We start from the raw sequence: 12,916 nt of genomic DNA on the forward strand, positions 1-12,916 counted from the left end.
CTACACCCAGTACCCCACATTCTTCCCAACAACCTCTCGCTCTCCTTCTGAGGTGATCTCAGGTCCTCCAGTAAACAAAAATATTAAGGCTTCTCTTAGAGATGGGAGCACTCTAGCACAATCCCTGTAGGAGTGAGATGGACACCTTTCTGCAGAACAGAGACCCCAAATGCACTCTGCAAAGACTTAAATGTGAAAATGGGGAGGCGAGAGCTGCTGGAAGTAACACACCCACAGTTAAGCTTGCCATGTTTGGGACAGACTTCTACTTTAAAAAGCATTCATTGTTTATCTGAAATTCAGATTTAACTGGACACCCAATATTTTATTTGGCAAGTCTGGAGAGGATAAGAGGTGAGCAGTAAGATGTACCAGTACCCACTCTGCCATCTGCCATTTCTTTAGCACCAACAAACAGGCAGGACCAAAGGAATTCTGGCTTTCTTTTTGCTTTATAGGTTTGCCCTGGGAAAGGAGAGAAAACATCTCTCTCCCTAGTAAGTGATGACTTAAAGGAAAATGACGTGGGCTTGTCTGGTAATTGGTTTTACTTTCATGGCAGTCCTACAGGTACAGATAGTCCTATTCATTTAACACTTGTGAGGAAGTTCCTCTTAACCAAAGATGTGTTTATCATTGGATTGGGCCAAGGCATAGCAAGTCATTGTCCCATAGCCGGAGCCCAACATCTTCAGAAATGTCTCAGGTCATATGGCTAAATATGTGGTCTGAAAAAGACACATGTCCCTTGCATTCGTGAGCACCTTGTCATAACTCCTCACCAAAGCCCCTCTTCAAGGTTAGCCCCCAAGCTGGAGGAACAGTGGTGAGTCTCTAGTAAGAAGCCACACTCTGGCCGATCGTCCCTGCCATTCTGTCTCCTCACATCTCAGAGCTCATGAGCTTTGTGACACTAGTATATTCTCTGCTCCCTTCTTTCCATGCCAATGATAAATCCTCCCCACCCTTTGAGCCCATGTCTTCTACAAAGGCTTTTCTGACAACTCCAGACATTACTGAACTGCTCATTTTCTGACGTTCAATCACACTGATGCTCAGGACCACACAGCTGATACAGGAGAGTTTTCTCCCATAGACTGTGAGTGCTAGAAAAAGGGCACATATCTGGGTCCTCTGTATCTACTCTACTGCCTAGAACAGGGGTGAGCCCGTTGGTAAGCCCTTGACAAATACTTATAAAATGACTAGATTGAGAAGGCTGTTGATCATGGAGCCTGCAGAAGCAAACAGGATATACCCACTACCATTGCATCTCTTGGGCTGGTGGAGTGGCTCAAGTGGTAGAGCGTGGAGTGGCTAGCAAGTGTGAGGCCCTGAGTTCAAATCCCAGTGCTGCCACACACACACACACACACACGTACACAAGGAAAAAAAAGAAAAAGAAAAACCTAGGAGATCTCTCCTCCTAGGACAAGATGAGCCTTCCACCCAGTTCCAAGGAAGCAGCCATGTTTCTTTCACCAGAGACCAAGTTCTTGGGAATGGCAAAGGAGACAAAGCTCACATGTGGCACATAAGCAAAAGCACCCAAGATGCTGGATAGAGAAACCTCCACGGACTTGATATGATTTTTTTAATCCTTCTAATTTTCTCATTGCCTTCCTTAATATCTGTCCAAAGCCATGATAAGTGCAAATGAGGGAACTTGTAGTATCTCCAGAAATCTAGATTGGTGGCCACACTTCTGCCAATAACTCCTGACCTATTCTTCAGGACACATCAAGGATTCTGTACTGCTCCAAGACAGCCAACCTAATGCGCCAAAGAGCCTCAGGCCACATCAGGATCTTTCAGGTGTGCCCCGCAAATACCATCTCTTGCCTGTCTTCCCTCCATTTTGGATTCAACAAGGAACATCTTTTGAACAAGGTACATGTTCATTTTATGACCAGTTCTCAGATATTTGGATTTTTAACACCTTAAAATAGAGTTCCCCAAAATAAGATCTCAGCATTCGGGGTTTCATTGTATTTATCTGTAAAATAAGGGGGTTATTCTAGACTAGCACCGTCCAGTAATACTTTCTAAAGTAAGGAAATGTGGCCTATGTTCTCTCCAATATAATAGCCATTAGCCACAAGTCTAGTGAGCACTTGAAATGTAACTACTACAGCTATGAAGCAGAGTTTCTTATTTGTTTAATCTTTGTTAATTTACATGTAAATAGCCACATGTGGCCAGGGGCTACTGTACTGAACACACAGGTCTAGATTCTAGATTTCAGATGATTTCTTAAGTCTGTTCCACTCTAATATCCTTTAATCCTGTGATTTTTTTTGGCAGTAACATGTGAATTTAAAAAAAACAAAATTATAGGCATTGGAGCTAGAAATCTGTATTGTCATGACAGTTCTCTCATTTACTAGATGTAAGATCTTGAGCAAGTCACTTAACCTTTGAGCTTCTGCTTGCTCATTTCTGTCATGGGCACATTAAGATCTACCTCATTGTTGTACAAAAAAAATCATTGTGATCTGTCTGTAAGCTGTTCAGTACTATGGGGGTTTTTCCTGTCAATATTATTCTTGGGAACATGAAGCATTAAAAGAGCCAGAAGTTTTCTTTGGTCAAAGGGATGGAGGGAAGTACCTGGGTAGCAACAGTGGGGAAAGAATATGTCCTTGGCTGGTAACAGAACTCTTGAGAAAAGACAAAGAAAGAATAAGAGCCCAACATAATACAAAGGTAATTTTTCTAAAATCATGAAGACATTTTCTAGAAACAATTACAATACTAGACTAAGCCCAGTCCTTAGGGAAAGAATCTGGTCAGGATACGCAGAGAACCTGGACTAGTGAGTGAGGAAAGAACATGGCAGGTCCTCAGAGCCTGGAGCTATCAGACATCCCAATCATATGCCTCTCTTGCGTCTTGACTCTGGAGCCAGGGAATTCTGGGCATAACTCAGGCCACTTATAGTTTGTCTACATAAAACACATTGGGTCAGTCAATTGTCTTTCTCTTTATCAGTGAATACTCTGGTCTATAGCATCAGTCTGTATGTACTTTGCTCCTGTGGGTCAAAATCAGAGACTACTTAATTGTAGGGCATTGATGAAATCAAGTTTCTGAGCCATTCATGTCCTGGGGACTGGAACCCATCTAGATAGTGCCCCTCTGTGGGGACCCACTACCCTTCCCCAGGTGCCATGCTATTTTACCAGTGCCTTATGACCTCTCTCTTCAAAAATCCTACTGTCTCCAGTTAATATCCTTAGACTTTGATGTCCTAAGATCCCAAAATACTGGGGAGTGGATTGCAGTGCTTCCATGTGGTATGTGTGTGGGGTGGGTATTAACACTGCACACTAAAGGGATCAGTGACTTTTCTTACTACCAAGGAGCTGTCACAATCTGGCAGAAAATGGCAAGGCAGTATAGAACAGGAATTAAGCACGTGGCTATTAGCATCAGATTCCATGCCATATGACCTCTCTGGGCCTCAGCTTCCTCATTTATAAATGGGGATGACCATACCACCTTTATTTCATAGGGCTGTATGTGGGAGTTAAGTCATATAATGCAGCACCTGGCACACAGTAAGTGCTCAATAAATGTTAATTACAGACCTCCCTAGCTTTTGTTTTTTAAAGCATAATTACTAATTGCAATGCCCAATTGCCCATGATCACAGGGTCCCGGAAAAATCAACTTTTAAAGGAATACAAGGAGCTCAGAGGCTGTAACTTGATCCTGACTGATGCTTTCATTGGTTTCTAACTTCATCTTCCTTTAGCCTCCCTCTTTTTCCCAAATACTTTATCAGGAGAAATAAAAAAAGTCTTGGCCCAAAACTCCAGAACTCCCAACAATAAGATATTGGTCTGGTCACTCATGCTCCCTGCCTCAGTTTTGCTCATCTGTAAAATGCAAGCAATGGTATCCACATGCCTTCCTGGGTCATTAAAAGTCACAAGAGAGGACAGAGTTAAAAAGCTCTCTGAAAACTCCAAATTGCTACCCTCATACACATTATTTGAATTACATGAATCCATATTTGAGGTTCAGAGAAACTAATTTTTGGTCTCCTTTCAACAATAGGAGTTTCCATTACTTTTCTTGCAAACTGGTTTCTGTTAAGCATGAGCCAAATGATGACATTTACTGAGAAAAAAATTCTTGTTTACTGTCACATGGATTGAGTCATATATTTAGTTTCCCTGAGATATGGCCAAAGAGAAATATCCTCTCTGTATCCCCCTACCCACAATGCCCCTGACTAAATTAGACACTCAGACATGTAAGACTGTTGAGCGAGTGGTCGTTTGGCTGGAGTTTCTCTTCCTCTACCCTTGGAAGTGTAGCTGGTGCCAGGTAAATCTGACCAGGAAGGATAGACCTACAGTCTGGCTTGACACCAAGGATCATTCTAGAACACTCCAAAAGGTCCTTAGTACTGCACTCTGTATGGAGTTGAGGCCTTCTTGGGGGTAAGCCAATGTGGCACCTCATATTGCGAATCCCCAAGGCCCATGAGGCTCCCTGAGCTACTAAACCCTGGACAGATGTCTGAACCTGAGCCTTAGCCTGCATCTCATCTATCAACATTCTCAGCATCTCTTCATACCAGAGAGAATTTCGGGAGCCATGGCAGAGGAAGGAGAGCTGGAAAGAGGGAGCAGCCCCACCCATAGGCATTTGACTCTTGACCCAAGACACCAAGGATGGGTCTGATGCAGGCAGGCAAGAGTTGGGAGAATGGAGAAAAGGTGAGGCTGGCTAGGGGAAGAAGGTGGAGTTCCCCAGAAGTCCAGGGCTCCACATAACACAGAGCCCCTGAAGGCTTCCAGAGCCCCTGGTTGAAAGACAACCACACATTGTTCCATAGAGCTGCATGCTGGGAGTGGAGGTATTGCTAAAACTTGGCTCCAAACAAGGAAGTTTTGCCAGACTGTTTCAGTAATAAATCTACCTTGAGTAAGTGATGAAAATAGCTGCAGGACCCTTTAAACCATCGATGAAAGATTTGTTAACTCTGCTGGAGTCATCTGTTGACTCAGATCCTTTCTGAGGGTTGCACACAGGGTAAATCCAGAGAGCTAAGCTGCAATTCCACCTCACTGAATTCAGCTGAGGTTTTCCCCCAAGTGAACAACCAGGAGACCCCCCCCAGGAACCCCAAGAGCTTGGCTCAGACTGAACATCTCAGTGACAACAGAGCAGGGTTGCAGGTCATACCACCATAGTCATGCCACTGTCATCCATGATCCCTTGCACTTCATGCAGGCTGTCTCCATCGTTATCTGAACTCCAGACAACTCTGCAAGGAAGCAAGGGCAAGAAACCAGTCTCCCTGTTTTACAGATGAGGAAATGGTGTCCACGAAGTAAAGCCTCCACCCTGAGTCTCCTGACCGCTTGGGTAGCGATATGTCCACCCAAGAGCTGCCATTTCCGTGGAGGCTCTACCAGAAATACGGAGAAAAAGGAGTAGGAGGAGCAAGGGCCTGAACCACTTTTGCTCAGAGAAGCAAGAAGGGAGGCAGTTTATAGGCAACAACAGTAGTCGGCCTGTTTCTGAAGTCCCAGCTGACTCACTGTCACCTTTGCAGGTCAACAGGGCCTAGACAAAGGGCAGTCTGGGGCTGGTGGACATGTGGACCAGGACTCTGTAGCCCAGAACCATAGCAGTCAGGGGACTCACCTGCCACCACTCAGAAAGCAACCCTGGAAGGAAGATGAAATTCGGACAGAGGTACCATTTCTGTTGGACTCTCCCTCTATCACTGTTCTTGACTTCAGAGGGGCTTCTCCCTTCCTTTGTCATTTCTTGGGATTCTCCAGAGAGAAGAAGTGCTTTGAACCTTTAATCACTCTCTCCCAGATTGTCACCTAGGGAACCCTAGCTCTGTCAGATGCTCCTTGAAAAAAAAGAGTTCTGTAGACAAAAGCATTTGGGAAATGCTGCATATGTATCCTCCTCCCAGAAAGTCACAGTGTACGTGTGGACATGAAGCGCTTTGAGAAGTCCTGTGGTAAGGTCACTAGCTTACTCTGTTTCACTCCAGGTTTTCCAAGTTACAGAACTCCCTGGCTCCTTACCCCATCCAAGCAGCTGGAGTCTTGTTTAGAAAACAAGAGCTCTTGGCCTTAGACTTGGTCTGATAAGGCTGCTTCTTAATTGTGATAAACTTGTCCAAGAAGCTTACTGATTTTGACCCTGAGTGAACTGTTGTACAAAATGGAGCTGTGTACATATATGTCACAAGGTTACTGCAAGGATTAAATGAGTTAAAGTGTGAAAATGTTTTCTAAACTTTAAAGTGTGTGTGTGTGTGTGTGTGTGTGTGTGTGTGCTGCAGTAACAATTGTTCAGAGCAATACAGACTGTATCTGCTCCCACCCTGAATAAATTGTTTGACTAACAAGGTCACATATCAAGGAGAAAAGAAAAGGGAAAAAGAGCACACAGTGGAAGGGGGGAAAGGAGAGCTATTTTACAATGAATAAAGGAAGTGCGGATGGTGGAGTACCTGCCAAGCAAGCACAAGACCCTGAGTTCAAACCTCAGCACAACAATAAATAAATAAATAGAAGGAAGGGAGGGAGGGAGGGAAGAAAATGGAGGGAGGGAAGGAGAGAGGGAAGGAAGAAGAAAGGAAGGAAGGAAAGAAGGAAATTATTAAATTCATTTTTTATTTTTTAAAATTTTTAATTTTTTTCTTTGCAAGAAAGTACTACAAGTCAGGCATAGTTACATGCCATTCTTTCCATCATCAATAACAAAATGTTCCATGGTAATAAACAGCATTAGAGAGCTTGCTATTATGACCTTGTTTGTCTTTCCAGCCTGCAAAAGAAATTTCATCCTTGGACCCAGAAGTAGCCACAAGGGCTGACTGTTACAGGAAGTTGCTTTGTTCCTTTGTGACAGCCTATTTACAGGACCGTGTATCTGTCTGTTCCCTAGGACACATCAGTAGAGAAACACCTTTGTACACACACTTCAGAGGAAAGCCACAATGGAAAGACACAACTAACCTCCAGAAAGGCCCTCGGGCAGGCCCGCATTGGTCATTCATGGCTCCTCAGTGACAAATCCCACATTACATTCTATGGAGGCACCTTCCCCAACAGAAAGGCAGATCTCAGTGGTAAGAAGTCAAATGTCTTGCTCATTTATCTGGGTAAACCTAATTTGGTTCAGAGTTCATTTGAGAATACAGGTGTGCCAAATGTCACTTCCTTGTGCCACCCACCTTAGAAAAATAACAGCCAGACTCCAGCTGGATGTGGGAATGAGACTCCATCACGCTCCTCTTTGCCTATCACCTAACCACACAAATTCTCTAATCAGAATGTCTGGGTTCTAATTATCCCCCACTTACTAGCTGTGATCTTGGGCAAATTATTTATTTTGCTGAGGTTCACGTTCCTCCTCTGTAGAATGGAGATAATAATAACCCCACAAGACTTTTGTGGGGATTGAGTTTATAGATGTGAAACACTGCATAATTCTCTTCCCATATTTAGTGCTCAATACATATTCATTATTATTGTTATTACTCTCTCCATCACCTGACCCAGCCAGCCAGAACCCAGATAATAAGACTAGGGCCCCCTGATCCTGTCTTGCCCAAATCTATGGCAGTCCCAGTGCCCAGCACTCTCCCTGACTTAATTCTCATCAGCCAAAAATGATGTTGAAAGTCAACTGCTGATCTTCACACCTACAGCTAACAAGCTCTCATTTCCACCTGTTTCTACAGACAAACAAGGGAACATGAAACCCTACAAGGCCAGAGGTGGCCACTTGTCACAGGAGCCTCCTGCTGAAAGATGCCTTTTCCCTCCTATAGCAACTGCCACTGGCTTAGAGCAAAACACCCTTGGGAAAGCAAAGAAAAAAAAGGTGTGTGTGTTCAATCCCAATCTAGAAACAGGTGACTCAAAGGAATATCTCAACAGAGAACCAGCTCCTCTAGCATCTGAACTCATCAAGGAGAGCTGGAATAAAGTCATAGCAGCTTAATGTTGAAAATCATGAGGTTTGAGGAATCTCAGCAGCCCCCAATTATGCCTTAAAGCATAATTGCAACACTCTCTCTGAAGGCAACAGAGTCCTTTGTTCTGTTAGAGGGCAGGGGTTCTCAATAAACAAGTAAGGACAGAATTTGAGCTTGTAAGCAATTGACCCACTTCAAATTCAAATGCTGGAGGACTTTGAATCCAGTGGCGGTGGCTCTTTGTTTGTCACCTTTGCAAAGTGTAGGGTAAATTTGTAAATGTATCAACTCCTTTCAGAAGTCAAGAATGCCTTCTGGGGCTGGCAGAGTGGCTCAAGAGATAGAGCACCCACCTAGCAAGCATGAGGCCCTGAGTTCAAACCCTGGTACCGCCAAAAAATAAAAAAAGAATGCTGTCTCTGATTTGGTCCTGCCTTACAATTCTATAAGGGTCTTTGGTGGTTTAAAAGCATTCAGGTGTTCCAGAATGTTCTGTCCTGTAGCAGTTTATGAACATCAACAGGTCACTCGCCCACTAAGTCACAGTGACCTTATCTGTATGTCAGATAATGATGCTGACCTCATAGGGCTGGCTAAAGGATGAGAAGAGAGGATGCACTTTTAGGAAAGTATCTCATGCCCCCCTGGGAACTACTGTAATGTTAACTAATTGTGAGGATTCCCAACATCTGAAGTGGCCCTGAAGGAGTCATGGGCACCCCAGTTGGTTTAGGTGCCATTGACAGTTGCTGTTTTCAGTCAGTTCAGGATTTTCTCACACTTCTTGTGTCTGTGCTGACCTAAACCTTTCTGAAATCCTCACCAGAAGGGTCTCTATCTTCCCAGGTTCCTCTGAACCTGGAGTAAATAGGCCTGAGCTGTCAGGGTCACCAAAGGCCTAAGGAGTCCCTGTATATTTACATTCAGAATACTTTGTCCCATTACGAGGTGGTGGTTCTATAAGCAACTGACCCACTTCAAACTCAGAATGCTGGAGAACTTACTCTAGCAGTAGCTTGCTCTATTGAGGTTCTGTTGTTACCTTTGCAAAATATAGGGTAAATTTACAAATGTATTGATTCACTTCAGAAGTCAAGAATATCTTCTCCCTTAGAGAGGTCCAGAGCTGAACCAGGCTCAGAGGAAAGGAGTCCCTTTCCTCCACCCATGTATTCTACTTAACAGAGGAAAGCAATATTTTCCACTGTATTAAAAGTCTGTGTAAATTTCTAATTAGAATAAAGAAATTAAGTCTTGGCTTGTCAGCCATACCTCACACAAATAATTTGAGTTTCCACACAGATTTCTCAATGCAATCCTTGTCTAACAAAATGCACAAGGTCAGTATTCAAAAAAAGGCAGTTGGTGGGCTGCTGGCAGCTGGACAGGAAAGGTCTCCAGGAACATAAAGCTTCTATGTGCATGTGTTTGGTTAATCATTTTCTTAATATTTCAAAATTATAAATATTACCCTGCAAAAATTGGGTAGAATTTCCTTCCTCAATCAACTCTAAGCATGTATATTTTGTGTGTTTCTTTTGTGTGTTTCTGATCATTTTTTTTCTTTTGAGCACTGAAAAAAAAGAGAATATTTTTTATTTTTCCTCCTGTGAACTCAAACACTCCAAAACTCAGCACCATATACATTTCATAGAGCCAACTTTATAGCTAAAAGTTGCAAACTAAAAGTAAAATTTTCAGCAACATCTGAATAATTGAAAACAGAAGCCTCTACTACCCTTTCTGTATCTCTCACTCAAATATGTATAGTATGTGTGTGTGTGTGTGTGTGTGTATGTGTTTGAGGGGGACAGAAAAAAACTGGATCAATTTTGTTGTTGAGTCTGACACATAGTGACTCTTTTTCATCTATGTTCATATTGCAGAAGTGTGGATTTTCTGCTAGGGGCCATATAGGGTAGTAAACTCTAATGAGAGTCTAGTCTTCAAAAAATATCATAGATGCCAGGTATGGTGGCTCATGCCTGTAATTCCAGCACTCAAGAGTTAGAGCAGAAGGATCATGAGTTTGAGATGTGGGCTACATACCAAGTTCAAGGCCAGCTGGAGTTACATAGCAAGACCCTATCTCAAACAGCCAAGGCTGGGGGTGTAGTTTAGGCTTTGAGTCCTTGCCCTGGGTTTGATCTGCACTACCCCACACACATACACGAAATCATAGAAATAAGCCTAGTTCCAAACACTGCTGTGATTACATACTAACTCCTTTAATCTTCGCAACTTTACAAGGTAGGTAGTATAATTGCTCTCATTTTATAGAGGAAGAAATTGAGGCCTAGACAGGTTATGTAAGGTAAAGCAAACACAAATGCATATTCCTATTTTCTGCCCTTTCTTACCTGAAAAGTTGAACAGTCAAATGTTTTGTGCCTTGCTTTTTCTCATAACAAAATACTGGGAATATATTCTCAATAAAGAGATCTCTCTTTATTAATAGGTACACAGAAATCTCAAGTATATCCTTTCAATCCCTGTCAATCCCAACAGAGAGACTCTATCCTCTCAAAGGCTCAGAAACTTACTATGCTGATAACACTCAGAGGAATCAGAGGCCAGAGAAACAGGGGCATATGTCAAGCCCCCAGACTAGGAGACAGCCCCTCTGACATCAGGTACCCAGCTCCCAGTTGGCCACATCTGCTTCTACCAGCAGGTGCTGGTGCAAGAAAAACAATGAGATACAATGTCATTGCCCCCTGCAGGCAGCAGGGTTTGGATACCTGCCATGTTGTTTTGTGTTTCAACTTTCTCCAGGCACCAAAGACTTTGAAATTACCTCCTGTCTCAGAAGAACCACCTAGAGTTCTTGATCCCTTGAGATGCCAGTTTAAAGCCAGTGAACCCCCAACAGAGCTCTTCATCATCCCAATGGAGATTCACTTCCCCACCCAACATCCTCCAAAAGAAAAAGCCTGCAGAAGAGGTAAATCCCCTGGACTGAAATTTGGGGTCCTGCCATTCCAAGCCACTCCTATATCATGCTTGAGTTCCCAAGGATCATTCTTTTCAGAGAATCTTTCAAAAGAAGAAAAAGGGGTAAAATCTAGAAATAGGTCAATTCCATTTTTAAAATATCTATTGAGCCCTTCATTAAGTCGAGCATCTTGCAAAGGAAGGAAAGGGAGAGAGGCATACATATAAGTAATTCAATGCACGGGTGGTGTAAAGGTGCAAGAATTTTCAGACACCTTACAGAAAGAATAAATACAATATAAAACAAGACAATTAAAATTGAATTGAAAAGAGAAAAGTTGGTTAAAAGGACCAGAGAAATTTATATTATCAGACATTGGAAAAGTAAAGTCTACATATAGTAAAATTCATAGATCTTTTGCTTGTTCATTTGTTTTTTGAGACAGGGTCTCATTATGTAGCCTATGCTGGCCTCAAACTCACCATGTTCTGCCTCTGCCTCCTCAGTGCTGAGATTATAGACATGTACTACTATGCCCAGAAAGTTACTGCTTTGGGTAAGCACTAGATTTAGCTGTTTTCTGGCAGCTAAGGTAGAAAACAATTCTTGGGTATTTGAACCTTCATTTTATTAAAAATAAAAATAAAAAGTTTGTCCAAAGAGTCATTTTTCTGATTTTGAATTAGCCTATTATGTAAAAGATGATATGTACCATTTTTGTCAGGGCAGAGATTTTGTATTTCTAATCAAAGTTCTAAGACAGCATGGGTTAGGGAGAGATAAACTCTAACTGGGGCTCAGGAAGGCTTTTTGGAGGAGGTTGTGGGTGACCTCTCACCCAGTATCACATGAGAAACTCTGACTTTCTGAAGTCATCCTACAATTCCCTTACCTAAGACAGGTTCTTGCACGTTGGGCTTCGCTGGAAGGTATGAGGCAAAAGGTGACTCCAATTTTGAGGGGGGTCTGAGTTTTCTAGAAACTGCCTCAATTTCTTAAGATGTTCTGACTCCTAGGAATCATACAGGAGGCTATTTCTTCCCAAAGCTGTTTGGAACTCTCCCAATGAAGAGGAATGCCTATCTTTGAATATAAAAGACTGCTCATTGAAAGGCAGCATAAGAGAACTTTCTAGAGTGATAAAAATGCCTAAATCTTGATTGGTTTTGTAGAAATATACATTTGTCAAAACTAATTGAAGTGCACACTTGAAATGTGTGTACTTTCCAGAAGTGGTGCATGCTTATAACCCCAGCACTCAGCAAGCAGAGGCAGGAAGATGGTGAGTTCAAGGCCAGTCTGGACGACATCATAAGACCATGACTCAAAAACAAACAAGCAGACAAACAAAAGATCTGTATATTTCACTGTATTTAGATTTTACTTTTCTAAAAAAAATTATTCAGCTCCTTAAAACAATAATGACAACACAATGTTTTTAAAATATCGGACTTTATTATTCAGGTGTGGTGAGACCAACAGGTCAGGAGACAATTGCACTAAAAGATAGTTTGTTATGGTTCCAAGAGGAGGGGACATGCCATGTCATGCAGGGCCACCTGGAGAAGCACCAGGGTTGGAGGAGGTGGGGGTTGGGGGCTGGGGGGTGGTCAAGAGTCTTTATTGTGGTTTTGGCAGAAGGAAGGGGCAAGGCAGGGCAAGAAGGCTAGAAAGATTTAGGATTGGCTAGTTTAAATAACTCTGTGGGCTCTACAGTATTATGAGTTGTCCCATAATACTGGTAGTTGTCTGGCACTGGCCCTGGGTTGATTAGGACAGGGGGATAGTGCCCCAGGAGAATAAGTACTCCACAAAAGGAAGTAGCTAGAGATTAGAGACTCTGGATTGATTAGTTTGCATATGACAGGTACACCCACAGCCAAGTCATTTACTGCCTCTAGGAACTGGCTGGCCCTGGAGAGACTATCTCCTCAGATGTCAAAATGTCAAACACAAAGACATACTTAATACAGAGAAAAGACTATTCACAAGAGTGGGTTAAATCTGATTGTTTT

At 42.7% G+C, this 12,916-nt stretch overlaps 1 protein-coding gene and 1 long non-coding RNA gene across 8 annotated transcripts in view; one reads left to right on the forward strand and one right to left on the reverse strand.

Annotated features, from left to right (window-relative positions):
- Positions 1 to 12,916, reverse strand: part of LOC141422618 (uncharacterized) — a 123,340-nt gene that overhangs the window by 80,164 nt on the left and 30,260 nt on the right. The gene's annotated exons all lie outside the window — the stretch shown is intronic.
- The window catches only part of Kiaa2012 (KIAA2012 ortholog), a 110,953-nt gene that overhangs the window by 19,431 nt on the left and 78,606 nt on the right, over positions 1 to 12,916 (forward strand). For 3 of the 7 annotated variants that reach the window (XM_074071428.1, XM_074071430.1, XM_074071429.1), the window contains exons 4-8: positions 1,735 to 1,890; positions 5,573 to 5,715; positions 6,931 to 7,114; positions 7,730 to 7,872; positions 10,742 to 10,910. In XM_074071428.1, the coding sequence (XP_073927529.1) occupies positions 1,735 to 1,890; positions 5,573 to 5,715; positions 6,931 to 7,114; positions 7,730 to 7,872; positions 10,742 to 10,910 (795 nt within the window). The remainder of the gene's footprint in view (positions 1 to 1,734; positions 1,891 to 5,572; positions 5,716 to 6,930; positions 7,115 to 7,729; positions 7,873 to 10,741; positions 10,911 to 12,916) is intronic. The other 4 variants (XM_074071431.1, XM_074071434.1, XM_074071432.1 and 1 more) reach the window with 2 other exon arrangements.

The sequence above is a fragment of the Castor canadensis genome, chromosome 4 (assembly GCF_047511655.1).
Source record: "Castor canadensis chromosome 4, mCasCan1.hap1v2, whole genome shotgun sequence".
Taxonomy (NCBI): Eukaryota; Metazoa; Chordata; class Mammalia; order Rodentia; family Castoridae; genus Castor; species Castor canadensis.